Genomic DNA, 13,786 nt, shown 5'->3' with positions numbered 1-13,786 from the left:
TATGGAAGCGGAGACAGGCTGGGCTGGTTTTGGGATGCAGTGGGGGGAGGAGATGAGCTGGGCTGGTTTTGTGATGCAGTGGAGGGAGGGGAAGAACTGGGCTGGTTTTGGGATGAAGTGGGGGAAGGGGAGATTTTGAAGGTTGTGAAGTCCACATTGATACTATTGGGCTGCAGGGTTCCCAAGCGGAATATGAGTTGCTGTTCTTGCAACCTTTGGGTGGCATCATTGTGGCACTGCAGGAGGCCCATGATGGACATGTCATCTGAGGAATGGGAGGGGGAGTGGAAATGGTTTGCGACTGGGAGGTGCAGTTGTTTATTGCGAACCGAGTGGAGGTGTTCTGCAAAGCGGTCCCCAAGCCTCCGCTTGGTTTCCCCAATGTAGAGGAGGCCGCACCGGGTACAGTGGATGCAGTATACCACATTGGCAGATGTGCAGGTGAACCTCTGCTTAATGTGGAATGTCATCTTGGGGCCTGGGATGGGGGTGAGGGAGGAGGTGTGGGGACAAGTGTAGCATTTCCTGCGGTTGCAGGGGAAGGTGCCGGGTGTGGTGGGGTTGGAGGGGAGTGTGAAGCGGACAAGGGAGTCGCGGAGAGAGTGGTCTCTCCGGAAAGCAGACAGGGGTGGGGATGGAAAAATAGCTTGGGTGGTGGGGTCGGATTGTAAATGGCGGAAGTTTCGGAGGATGATGCGTTGTTTCCTACCTACCACCTCATCCCGCCTCCTTGACCTGTCCGTCTTCCCTGGCCTGACCTATCCCCTCCCTACCTCCCCACCTACACTCTCCTCTCTACCTATCTTCTTTTCTCCTCATCTTCGGTCCGCCTCTCCCTATTTATTCCAGTTCCCTCTCCCCATCCCCCTCTCTGATGAAGGGTCTAGGCCCGAAACGTCAGCTTTTGTGCTCCTGAGATGCTGCTTGGCCTGCTGTGTTCATCCAGCTTCACACTTGGTTATCTTAGACAAATTTTATATCAACTTTAAAAGTTCTTCATTACATTTTCCCTTACATTTAAGTGAAATCTTTGAAATATTGCTGAGGAAGGACCAATGTTATCTAAACTTTTTGTCTTGTAGTCATCAGGATAATTTGCAAGAATACCAAAATCACGGGAAAATCACATTTATACTACGTGAAAGGAGTGTGCTGATTAACAGGCAATTGGACTCTGCCACTGATGGTTAGCTGATGACTGACAGTTAACTACCAAGTTCTTTTTAAACAGACAGAACGAATACGTACACAGGCTGCACCTGTTTCAACACCATGGAATGTTTGACTGCCATGCTTTGGTTCATTTCTCACAACAATGCCTTGACTAATCAGTTATTATCTCCATGGCATGTCTCTACCAATTAAAGTCCACCTCTCAACCAATTAGCACTCTCCTCTCATACAGTATAGGTGCTGTTTGCCTCAGCGTTGGTTTTTCTTGCAAGTTGTCCTGATGCTTAACGCTTTAACAAAATGTGTTTTATTTTCAACAATATTCAAGTTTATTACTAAATACCACAAAAAAAATTAAGGAACCAGCCTTATGGAACACCACTGGAAACAGCCTTCCAATCGAAGCACCCACCAATCATTAACATTTCTGGCTCCCAAGCCAGTTTTGGATTCAATGTACCACTTTCCCTTGGACCTCTGAGGCTTTTAAAGTGCCAGAGAGAAAGTTCTCAAAAACCTTACTAAAATGTACATAAACTGCATCAACCTTCCATGTTATTTTCTTTACAAAAAATAACAAGTTAACTAGAGATACATTATGATCCCAGCTGATGGCAATAATGGAAAAGTCAGTTCCCAGAATGAAACTGGGCTTGATTGCAGTTTGATTTTTGCAGTTTGTGACTATAGTAGTTCGTCATTGAAATGTATTCACAGAGGTTGCAGGTTTTTTTTAACAACATGCATAACATTTGTTGCACAAAAGAGTACAAGAACAAAGCAGCGTCGGTGAATGGAGAGCAATTATAAAGATCTTAATACAAACAGCAAAATAAAGTTTCTCACCACTATCCACTTACAGATACCAAATTCCAGAAAAATATCACTCCTATCTCAACACTTGCAGATTTTATTTAACTAACTCTTCCCTGTTTGTTTTTGGATTGTGAAGCCAATTTTATGATTCCTTTCTGAGCTGGGAAATGGATATTTCTCAATTCTACTGTAAACTTTTTCTGTTCTGAAATGTCTGAAGATTTCTATCCAAACTCTTGTGGCTCAGAAGCTGCATAAGCTAAAACATTGTGAATAGAGTGTTTGGTGCCCCTGGATCAAAAACATGATTCTTTGTGAGGTAAAATCATTCATCCTTCTGAATGAACTCCAGATTTTTCTGACTTGAAACACTAACCCTTCTGTTTTGAGGTAAAAACTGAACTATTAGCTTTCTGGTCTGCTGTCAACTCAACAAAATTAACATTCCATCCGCAGGTTCTCCCACAAATTTCACTGCAGTCATTTGCTTTCTTGGAATCGATGCACTTAAGTCAGTTGCAAATGACTTTCTGACTGCTTTTAAAAATAAGTTCGCTGAAGTGCCCTACATCCAGAGATAATGGGAACTGCAGATGCTGGAGATTCCAAGATAATAAAATGTGAGGCTGGATGAACACAGCAGGCCAAGCAGCATCTCAGGAGCACAAAAGCTGACGTTTCGGGCCTAGACCCTACATCCATCTGACTTTATTTTAAAAATCTGAATTTAAAATATGATATATACATGACATGTTTTATCACACTTGATCTTCCTTCAGCAAAGAATATCCTATATCTAACCAAGCAGATGCTGATGGCTATAGCACTGGCAATGTCGCAGCTGTGGTTCCCCCAGGAAGCCTGAGGATGAAGAGCCCATAGTTTAAGCGGGTGGAATGGTGTCACTGGAACTAGACAGTGAGGTTTCGGAAAGTAAGGAAAGTCACTTGAGAGGGCAGAGATGTTGGCTTCCCGTTGGTTGCTCATTTGCTGCTGGTAGTTCTCTCCACTCGGCACAGGATACCCAAAAACGAAGAATCCTTTCCCACCTGGCAGCTGTTATGTATGCCTGGGTTTAACCAGAGGTTTTCTCCTAGTCTGGTCCCAGGATGCGACTTAAATTCTAGGCTTTCCTTTATTTTGCCTCATCCTACCATGTATGGACATTATGGGAGGAGGTGATTTTTGGGTGAGTGATGATGGTCATGTGGTCTAGAATTTGGTAATACACCCTTTTTCTTTATGGACCTTTTTTTTAAAGACCCACTTGATCTCCTCATCGCAAGCCCACTTTTGCCAAATCACCACAGCTCAGTGAAATTAACTTAACTTATCCCAGTTGAAAATATTTGCTCCTGTACCATACTGACCCAAATTACATTTATCTAAATTATGATCACTACCACAAAAATGCTTTCCCACTGATGTCCCTTATTTTTTCAACACAATACCTGCTAAGCTATTATATCTCCAGTATATTCACAATAGCTTTTTTTTGGCATATACACTTGGACTGGATTAGAGACTGTCACACAATCTATTGGGAGTGAGAGGGACCATAGACACTGACTCATGAAAGATTCCCTTGACATTTTGTTCAGCATTTTCTCAGGCCGCTATTATTTCATTTTCGAGAGTAGCCTATGATACTTTCCCAGATGGCCACTGATAGTACTTCCTGGTCTCTGTCACTTCCATTAATATGTGGATAAGGGCTATTTGAGGTAGTTTACTGCCACCAGCCCTCCTATGCCTTTGCATTATCTCTGGCCTAGTGATGCAGTGGTGGGTGGTCTACCAGCAGACAGTATCATCTGAAAAGGTACTATCCTTGGATTATAAGAAAGCATGTTGTATTATAGTACATTAAGTACATCCATATTTAGTTAGCATAATTACTAGGACCCTTGGGGAATTTCTACAGATACATCTGCTACTACTGAAAGCTGGAATTGAACTCTTTGCCTCTACCCTTAGACTGCGTGTGACATCAATAGAATGGATGGAGCCATTTTAATCAAAATCACTACCTTATACAATATAGCCTTGCTCAGGTGCAGCAGTATATGGGGAAATGGCTAGTTTTATCCAAAATTAATGGTTGGCCAATCAATCATGGGAATGTCCAGTTTATGGCTTTAACTTTCTGAGAAAGGATTTTGTATGAGCACGAGTGAAAAAACATCTGTCAGTAAGGACAGGCTTGCCTAGGGGATGATGTAAGACTTTGCGAGTTGTCTACCATATTAACAGTCAGAAAGTGTGTCAAACCAGCTGAAGTGTGCTGTATATCTGTGTGAAAAAATAGTCTCTTTACCAGGCTGCAATTACTTCAAAAACTAACATCCAGGAAAAGGCCTTTCAGTAGGTCACCACATCTCTCAATTATAGAAAGAGACAACCAGCAGGGAGGTATTCTCAGACAACCATTCATCAGTGCTTGGTGAAACGACAAAATGTCTTCTGGCAGTGGTATGAATGGAGTAGCTAGTTGGCAACATTCATTGTGACCGGTGGTTCTGCACCTTTGGACAGACTGCACAAATCCTACTGGTTACTGCTTATAAAAGCAGTTGGGTATTTTTGTTTCTCGTTGGGTGAATTGGTGTCCAGTTTTACACATCTCCTTCACCGCAGCTTTTATTTCCATGGATTCCTGATTGTCCTTTTCCACTGTTAAAGTTAAAATCTGCCACTGTGAGCCCCAACCAAGGAGATTCCTACTGCAGTTGTTGTGCTTCAGTGGGAAAACACACTGGAAATCAAGTCCTGCTATGTCTGGAGTTATCATAAAACTTGAAGATTTTTTTAAAAGTGTGCAAGTTTTCCAATACCTATTTGTTAAACCTAGGTTGACAGAAAACTTAGACTAGAATTCTCTATTTAAAAATATTACTATTTATTTAAAAATATGTAACTTAGGATAAACTTCTATGAACCATCAACATAAAACAGTACTAGTTAAAGCTTTAACTCACTTATAAAGCTTCCCATCTTCACACACATAATAGCAAATACAAAAAAATGTGGGTGTAATGGACAGAGGAAGAGGTGAACAAAAGCAGAAGTTGCTGGAGAAGTTCAGCAGGTCTGGCAGCATCTGCGAAGGAAAAAACAGAGTTAATGTTTCGGGTCTGGTGACCCTCAGAACTGATGGTGGAGGAGGAGGTGGGAAGGCAGCTCAGTGGTCCCCATCTGCAGGGTCAGTTGAGATGATCCTTCCGCTGATCATAATGCCATTTCTCAATCTTTCTTCTCCAGGTACTTTGACTTGCTTGCAGAAGGTACAGAGTGGTTGGTTTACGTATCCAGCCTACTGGTTAAGCTTGAAGTAAATGCTCTAAGAGGGGAAAAAATAAACTGGCTTGCTTCAGGCTTAAGCTGTTCATTGCAGAAAGAGAGGCAGCTCCTGCCCATGCAGAGATTTGTTCCCTTCTGCCTGTCTTGTTTACACCACCAACTGTTCTTTTACTGGGAACCAATCCCTAGTTGTTAGCAGGCAGAACATATTCTTCGTCAATAACTGATCACTAGACCTGCAAACCAATGTCAGCTACTTGTTGCCAGCCAAATTTCCATTCGTCCACAGCCCTTGGCTCCAGCTTGTCTGCAAACCTTACCCTCATCATTTGGACACATCGCAGTGTAAACAGCATTTAAAATCAGTGTCAGTTTACTTGCTTTTATAAAGTACAACAACCCTTTAACAATCCTTGATTTCTAAAATAGTTCTTTCTCATTTCCGATCAAAATCAAACATAGAGAAGAATGAAAAGTTACAGCCTTTACAAGCCAGATCTGTCATGGTTCATAGTCTGTCTTTACTCTGGTTAGCTCATATGTTGGCTTTGCTGCCACCTACTGGTGGTACTTAACAAAGTTCAGAAAATGTGGGTGACATGTCAGAGGACAGGAGTTGCCTAATTACAAGCTATGATAATTTTTAGACATAAGTTGCAGTTTTTCTTATAATGTGCAGCAAAACTAACAATAGTACCTGGAAGAAAGTGAAAGTGACTATCATCAGTAGATGCCTTCTTGGGCTCAGTGACAAGAGTTATTCCAGCAACTACATCTTCTATCCATCATATACTCATAGAATCGTAGAATCGCCACAGCATGGAAACTGGAGGTGACTGCTCAATATCTACTTGCATAATACATGCTTAATCCTTTGGTGTGCAAAGTGTGTATTACCTCTTTTTAAGGAATCTTCATGTAGGAGACTGAAGGGAGATCTTACAAAAGTGTACAAGATCATGAGAGGCATGGTTAGGGGGAATGCACTCAGTCTCTTTCCCAGGGTTTGGGGATTCAAGGACTAGAGGGCATCAGTTTAAGGTAAGAGGGGAAAGAATACATGGGAACCTGAGGGGCAACTTTTTTACGTAGAGAGTGGTATGCACATGGAATAAGCTGCCAGCGGAAGTGGTTGAGGCGAGTACATTAACAACATTTAAAAGGCATTTGGATGAATACATGGATAGGAAAAGTTTACAAGGTTACAGGCCAAGTGCAGCAAAATGGGGTGAGTGTGGATGGACATTTAGGTCAGCATGGGCTAGTTTGTGCTGAAGGGCCTGTCTCCATGCTGTAGAACTGTATGACTGTATGTAGTTGTCTAATTTTACAATAGATTGAGAGCTTGCAGTTCAATGAGATAATGTTAGAACAAGTAATTAAATATTTTGATTTCTTATTTAGCAAGTGAAGATAATGCACATTAATTACTATTGGACAGAACACCAAATTAGCATAATTTACTTTTTTGTAATAGAACGATATGTTGAATTCCTCAAATCAGTGCATCATTTTCCAGAGCTAACAAAATACCTTCAAATGTTTCTCCTGTGTCCTAACTTGTGTCTAATAGGAAGCTTGCAATTTAAACAGCTGGGTGTCAGAGAGTGTTTTCTGTCTCTATTTTATCCCACTACATTCACAAACAGGCAATGAATGAATGATTTTCATGTTTATCTTGGATTTGGTGCGGGCAGAAACTTCAATGTCTAGTTGATTTGCAGGTACTTTTTATCATTACATTTTATACTTTTCTTCTAAACATATGAATACCTGACAGCACAACTCTTTTACAAATCCTTCTCTGTTGAACATGCCAAAAATCAAAAATTTGGTTCCTTTGCTGTTTCTTTGTGGCTACCTGGTTTTGTAAGATAAACCTTGACCACTGTTCATCATGTTCCATGAGCTGTCAGGTAAACTTGTTGCCACTATCCCCTTTCCTAACTGGAATCTACAGTGAGTGCTTGGCCCAGTATGGTAAAATGAAACCATTTGGTAGTCTTAAGAAAGATATAGTTAACTGTATGATAGGAACTATGTACAAGTTACGTTAGTATGATTTACATTGTTATATGAATTAGGTACAGGAATAGCCACCAGGCCCCTGAAGCCTCCTGTGCCACTAAATGGTTGATCTGATTAGTCCACATTCCTACCGACTTTTGATAACCTTTCACTTCTTTCTTGTCAAGAATATGACTACATATGCCTTAAAAATATTCAAGGATTCTGCTTCCAACACCTTTTCAAGGATAAAATTCCAAGCATATTCGACCCTGTGTGAGAAAAACAGTTCTCCTCTTCATGGTCTTAAATGGGCAGCCATTTTATTTTTTAATCCAAATCATTTTTCTAAGTGCAGATGGTTGAGGACCTGGAACTGATTCCTATGGCCCACTACACTTGTTACAACTTGCCAACCTGAAAATGACTCATCTATGCCTACTGTCTATCCCCAGTTAGCTAGCTAATCTTCTATCCATGCCAACATGCTACCTGTACATCATGAGCTTTTATTGTCCACAATAATCTTTACTGTTGCACCTAATCAAATGCCTTCTGGAAATCTAAATACTTTACAAACACTAATTCCCCTTTGCTGGACTTGCTTGTGACTGACACACTTCCAGTGATTACCAGTGTTAAAAATGAGTCAAGTGACATTTATGTCCATACTCTCTGTTTGTCCTGCTTGAACTGTACCCATTGACGTCTGCTGCAGATGTGCTTTGAGATAGAACACTTCACTGTGCTTTTCAATTCTTTCCCTTCAGCTGCTGGCCCTCAATCCAATAGGTGTATTTTTATCACATTGGCAACTAGAAAGATTGTATGCAAATATAACAAACTTTGCCAACGAGCAGTGGAAAATATTGACACAGTTTTGACCCCCCCTTTTCAATTTAAACTGCTACTGTTAAATTGTGTTGTGTCGTTTTAGAATCCTTTTGTTGACCAATGTTTACATTTCCTTCAAACCATCATCATTCCTCCCCTCAAATACCCCTCAAAGCTTCCAGATTACTTGCCTTTATTTGCTGAGACACAGAAAACAAGAGCAAGGAAGTTATCCTGTTTTGAATAATTTAAGAATAAGGGGTAAAAAGAAACATATAGCTTGAAGAGAGTCCATCAGTCCTGTGCCTGCTTATCATCATCAATGATGCCTGTGCTGCCATTCCTCCTCAACTGCTCCACCACCATCTGGACCCAAGCATCATCAAAGTCACCAATTCTCAGGCACCATCTTTGATGCTAGGCTGATACTCTTCACTGTCGCCTGCACTGGACCAACCAATGTCGGAGTTGCGTCTCTCGGCGCTAGGCCAATTCTCATCGACGTTGCCATGATGTCCTTCCGCCACCACTTCACCACCGCCAGCACCAGACCCAAACAAAAATGAAGTCACCAATTCTTAGGTACCATCATTTGCCGCTTGGCCCACCTTGCCGACATCACCTCTGTCGATTTCAGGTCCTGGGCTTCCTCCAGAAAAGTAAGGAGGGACGCGCTCAAGATCCTTGGTAGGCCTGCCTGAGGTTACACCCTGGGCCCATAACTATCTCAAATCTAACAGAGTCATGGCCACTATCTCCAAACCGCTCCCCTAATGATGACCCTTCCACTGTCCAAGCTCATTTCTGAATACTATATCTACCATTCCTTGCACTGGTTATAAAATGTTCTGCAGTGTGCAAATTGAAGAATTTTTTCCCTCCCAACCTTGCACATTAAAACTATCCTAGATAATGTTCGGGCAGTTAAACCCATACTGTTTTACCTCAAGACCACTCAAGTTCTGCACTGGAGCTGCTCAAGGTCTTTGCTGCTGGTGATGCCATCCAAGCTGAGGACAAGGTAAATTTAAATAAACAAAGAGAGAAGTAAAACAAAAAGAAAAGTAGTGGGAGCAGACACGCTGTGGCACAGGAACCATACTCTGCTGCCAACTTGGACCGGAACCCTTGCCTTGGAACCCATGGGCTGTTAATTTCTTGGCCAGTCTGCCACGAGGGACCTTATCAAAGATTTCTTTTTAAACATATTGAAAGACTTTATCAAAAGCCTTGCTAATATTCATGTAGATCACATCAAATGCATTACCCTCATCAGGACTCCTGGTCATCTTCACAGAAAATTCAATCAAATTTACATAATGCAACCTCCATTTAAAATTTGACACTGACTACTACAGTCTCTCAAATTTGTGTCTCTCCAAGTGCAGATATATTTGGGCCCTCACAATTGTTTCTAATAACTTCTCCTCCACCAAGATTACACTGACCGGCCTGTAATTTCATGATCTACTCCTTCTTCCCTTTATCAATAACAGGAGAATGTTAGCAGTCCTTCAGGCCTCTGGCATCTCACCTGTGGCTAGAGAGGATTCAAAAATTACTACAAAGCCCTGTTATCTCTTTGCTTGCCTCCCTGAACAGCCTGGGATACATCTTACTGCATGAGGATTTATCCACTCTTAAGACTCCTAATCCTACTAGTATCTCCTCTTGCTTTGTTAATTTCTTAGAAGATTTCACAGTCCGCCACCATGATTTCTGTACCTGCATTGTCATTTTCCATTGTGAAGACTGATGCAAAGCATCATTGAACACTGGGCCTGAATTTCCAAACCTGCGCACACATCATCTCTGTGCTCCCCAATGGACTCTACTTTCCCGTAGTTATTGTCTTTTTTTTTACATATTTAAAAAGAAACTTTTTGAATTTTCCTTTATTTTACCACTGTTGCTTTCTCATGCAATCTCTTAGCTCTCCTAATTTACTTTTCTAAGTTTCTCTGTGCCTTTTACTGTTTCTTTGGTGACTCTGCTGTGTCAGGCCCTCAGTTTCTGCCATAGGGTTCTCTGTTCTTCTTAATCCTAACCTCTATGTTCCTTCACATCTCGGGTTCTCTGGTCATGGTCCTACTCTTTACCTTTATGGGAACGTGTTTGCCCACTACCCTTGCTATTTCCTCCTTGAATGCCTCCCTTTGCTCTGACACAGTTTTATGTATAAGTAGCTGCTGCTAGTCCGCTTGGGTCAAATTGTTTCTTATTTTGACAAAATTAGCCTTCCTCCAATTTTTACTTCTATTTCAAGCCCATCCTTATACTGTTCCATAACTTTCCTGAATCTAGCGGGGTCATCGTCACTACCATCAAAAATGCTCCTGTACTGATAAGCCTTCTATCCTCGAAGCTCATTTCTGAACTGTGAGTCCAAAACTTCCCCATTCCTTGTTAGGTGTTCAACACACCAGTTGCAACATGTTCTCTAGGATGCAATTTGAAGAATTTTCTCCCTCCCTACCTTGCATACTAAAACTATCCCAAACTGTTTTACCTTATTATTCTGAGGCTACTCTGAAATTTGATGACTTATTTGATCCTCAATCCCTCCTGTTTGGAGGCCTTTAGTAGATACATAAGTGTTTTTGTTCTTCTACCCATATGGCTTCAATTGATGATCCTTCCAATATATCATCCCTCCTCGCTGCTATAATTGATCCCTTGATGGATACTGTGACCCTTCCTCCATCTTCTCTCCCTCACTATTTTGTCTGAATACCCAATAGCTGGGCAATTTGAGCTGAGGAAAATTGCAAGAATGGATCTATGCTGAACTTGATGATCCTTCTGTTTTTACATCAAAGCAGTTTCAAGAAAGATAAAAATGATGCTCTTTTTATGCAGATAGCAGTTGCAGGGTTTAATTCTTTAAGAGATCCGTAGGATCTCGCACAAAGTGACAGAATAAGGCCCGTACAGAAGTCTTTCCAGTTACAAGGATGCAAATGCTTTGCTTTCTAAAAAGCTGTGCTTTCAAATCACTGGAATGTGGCTTTTTTTTTACCAGCCAGTAAATTAGTAAAGTCATGTTGTTATAAAGCATGGCTTCATAGCAATTTCTTAACTTGCTGTTAGTTCAAGTTCATTGCCATTCCTGCACTTGTTTATCTAAGATGGCACCTACTAATCAGTGTCATGATTTTGAAATCTTGTTCTTGTTTACAAAACCCCTCCATACCCTTGTCTTACCACCTCTCAACAAAAAAATCTTTGTATTCACCTTCAAGTCCATAACCTGCTGAGACTGTTGCATTGTCAAATTCTAGTGTTTAAACATCCTAGATTTTAAAAAAAACAAAAACAGAAGTTGCTGGAAATGCTCAGCAGGCCTTCTGTGGGCAGAATTCAGAGTTTTGAGTCCAGTGACCTGTCCTCAGAGCTTTTTTTTAACTTGAGCTGCCACTGAGGTCTCTGTCTTGCTTCGTCTGGATATTAACCTCAGGAGTTTCCACTTTCCTCTTTTAAAGACAGTTCTCCAAGCCTATGTTTTGACCAATCATTTGATCATCTGAACTAACATCTTCCTATGAAGTTTTGTATCATTTTGGTGTATAATAACCTCTGGAAGGGTCATTGGATGTTTGTGCTTTGGGTGCTGTATAGATACGAGTTGCTGCTGTCGAAACAGTGACCAATATAAAGGAGCAGTCTCTTTGTGCTATTGCTCCATAACACATTTTGTTGATCCGTTCAAAAAGAGCAAAGCATTAGGCTAGATTTTTCTCAGTCAGTACCCAGGTGTCTTTTCTGAACTTCGGCATTAGATGGGTATTTTAATATAGTTCAGTAACTTAATTGAAACTATTGGCTGATTTTGAATTAATATGAAACAGCGACTGTATTTTACTATTCTGTTGGTAAATTTTTTACTTTTCTGACTTGAATATTGAATTTTCTAATTGTCCACAGACAAAGGAGACTGCAAAGGAATGTGTCAAAATACAAAGTGTTTGAAGATTATCTCCTGAAAGTAATTGATAATTTGCCTGAAAGTAAGTGTATGGTTTATAGTTGCAAAGCGGAAATGGTTTTTATGGTTATATAAGTTGAAATGATGTTCTCACTTTTTGAATGGGGAAGAAGGACAAGGAGAAATTCAATACAAATTACTGTCCCAGCATTTAAATTTTAAAGGAAACACAATAGCTTCTGCGCACATTGATTTTAATCTTTTTGGTTGTGAAGGTCGACAAAACTTCTCTCACACTGGATTCAAGTCCTGTCTTCCTGCAGTTAATTAAACAAAGATGGATAGATTGATTCCTATTACTGTGCCACTCTTTATTTTTGATTTATTTTTATTACCTGCTTTTTAAGACTGTCATACAAGCTAAAACACATTAAAATTCAGTAGTCTCAAGTTTCAACAGGCAGGATCCATTGACCTACCCTTCTTGGAAGACTACCAGAAACCCCAGGGAAAAATATGTAAATGTTTTAAAAAAGAGTATTTTAAAAATTGCATATCTTAAAAGGAAATCTCTAGATTGTAATCTGTTGAGAAATGCAGTTTTAAAGCACATAAATGATGAAAAAGAATTAACAGCAAGTTACTGCCTATCTGCAATTTCATACTTTTATAGACATTATGGTTATTATAACAATTTGTTCCTAGTTAAAAGTTATTGTGAACAGTTTCAAGTTGTGCTTTGATCTTGTTATATGTTCCAGACTACTTGGAGTACAGTTCAGAATCTATGGTGATGAGTATCATTCGAAAACATGAAACCCTTGGAGCCACCAATGAGGCTTTGATAGATAATCTCAGCAGGTTGTCAGATGAGATGGAACAATGCCAGCGTGACTTGGAAAGTCTGCGTCAAGAATATGACACCACAAAATTGGTATAGTTTTATTAAATGTTTTATGACATGCATAATCTATTTTATCAATCTATTTGCACAAAACCTTTTGTGCATATCAAAATAAAAGTTCCGAGGAAGGGTCACTGGACCCGAAACGTTAACTGTGTTCTTTCCTTCACAGATGCTGTTACACCGGCTGAACTTTTCCAGCAACTTCTGCTTTTGTTCCTGATTTACAGCATGCGCGGTTCTTTCAGTTTTTATTAGGGAAATCAAGAATCTGCTCGTGCATTCTGTGAATTCGTTGGTGCTGTTGTACTATTCTTGTTGAATGGATGGAAAAAATTCAGCTGATGACTTAGTCATTGAAATGGTAATTTAAAAAAAACAAATATTTGGGTGGGAATGGTCCGATCAGAGATAAAACTCCCTTTCTCCTATGAATGAATTCTGTGCTTTTACAGGTTTTATTTCAGGTTTTCATTAAATCTTGTTTGACATTTATGGTTTACAATGAGACATATTGAAGCTAATATAGACTTTAAATAAAGCCAGGTATGGGGCTGAGTTGCATTGGAATATTTGATTAAAAAGTGTAAATGTGGATGTATGTTGGTAGGTAGTTAAAGAATATTTCAGACTTTTATCCACAAGTCTACATTCCATTTGAGAAGCAACAGCTCTACTGGAAAAGCGATTCATTTGTGACAAACTGAAGACGTTAGGAAAACAGAGTTAATGTTTTAAAACCAAAGACTCTTCTCCACAACTGGCCTTTAACTCTGTTTCTCTCTCTGTAGATGCGGCCAGGTCTGCTGAATGTCTCAGCATTTTCT

At 40.2% G+C, this 13,786-nt stretch overlaps 1 protein-coding gene across 1 annotated transcript in view; it reads left to right on the top strand.

The window, feature by feature from the left end:
• si:ch1073-416d2.4 (coiled-coil domain-containing protein 42 homolog) overlaps positions 1–13,786 on the top strand; it is a 43,146-nt gene that overhangs the window by 13,923 nt on the left and 15,437 nt on the right. Inside the window, exons 5-6 of the mRNA XM_059649058.1 lie at positions 12,055–12,137; positions 12,817–12,989. Of these exons, the coding sequence (XP_059505041.1) occupies positions 12,055–12,137; positions 12,817–12,989 (256 nt within the window). The remainder of the gene's footprint in view (positions 1–12,054; positions 12,138–12,816; positions 12,990–13,786) is intronic.

This window comes from Stegostoma tigrinum, chromosome 10 (genome assembly GCF_030684315.1).
Source record: "Stegostoma tigrinum isolate sSteTig4 chromosome 10, sSteTig4.hap1, whole genome shotgun sequence".
In the NCBI taxonomy this organism is placed as follows: Eukaryota; Metazoa; Chordata; class Chondrichthyes; order Orectolobiformes; family Stegostomatidae; genus Stegostoma; species Stegostoma tigrinum.
This window is presented reverse-complemented; position numbering and strand designations above follow the sequence as displayed.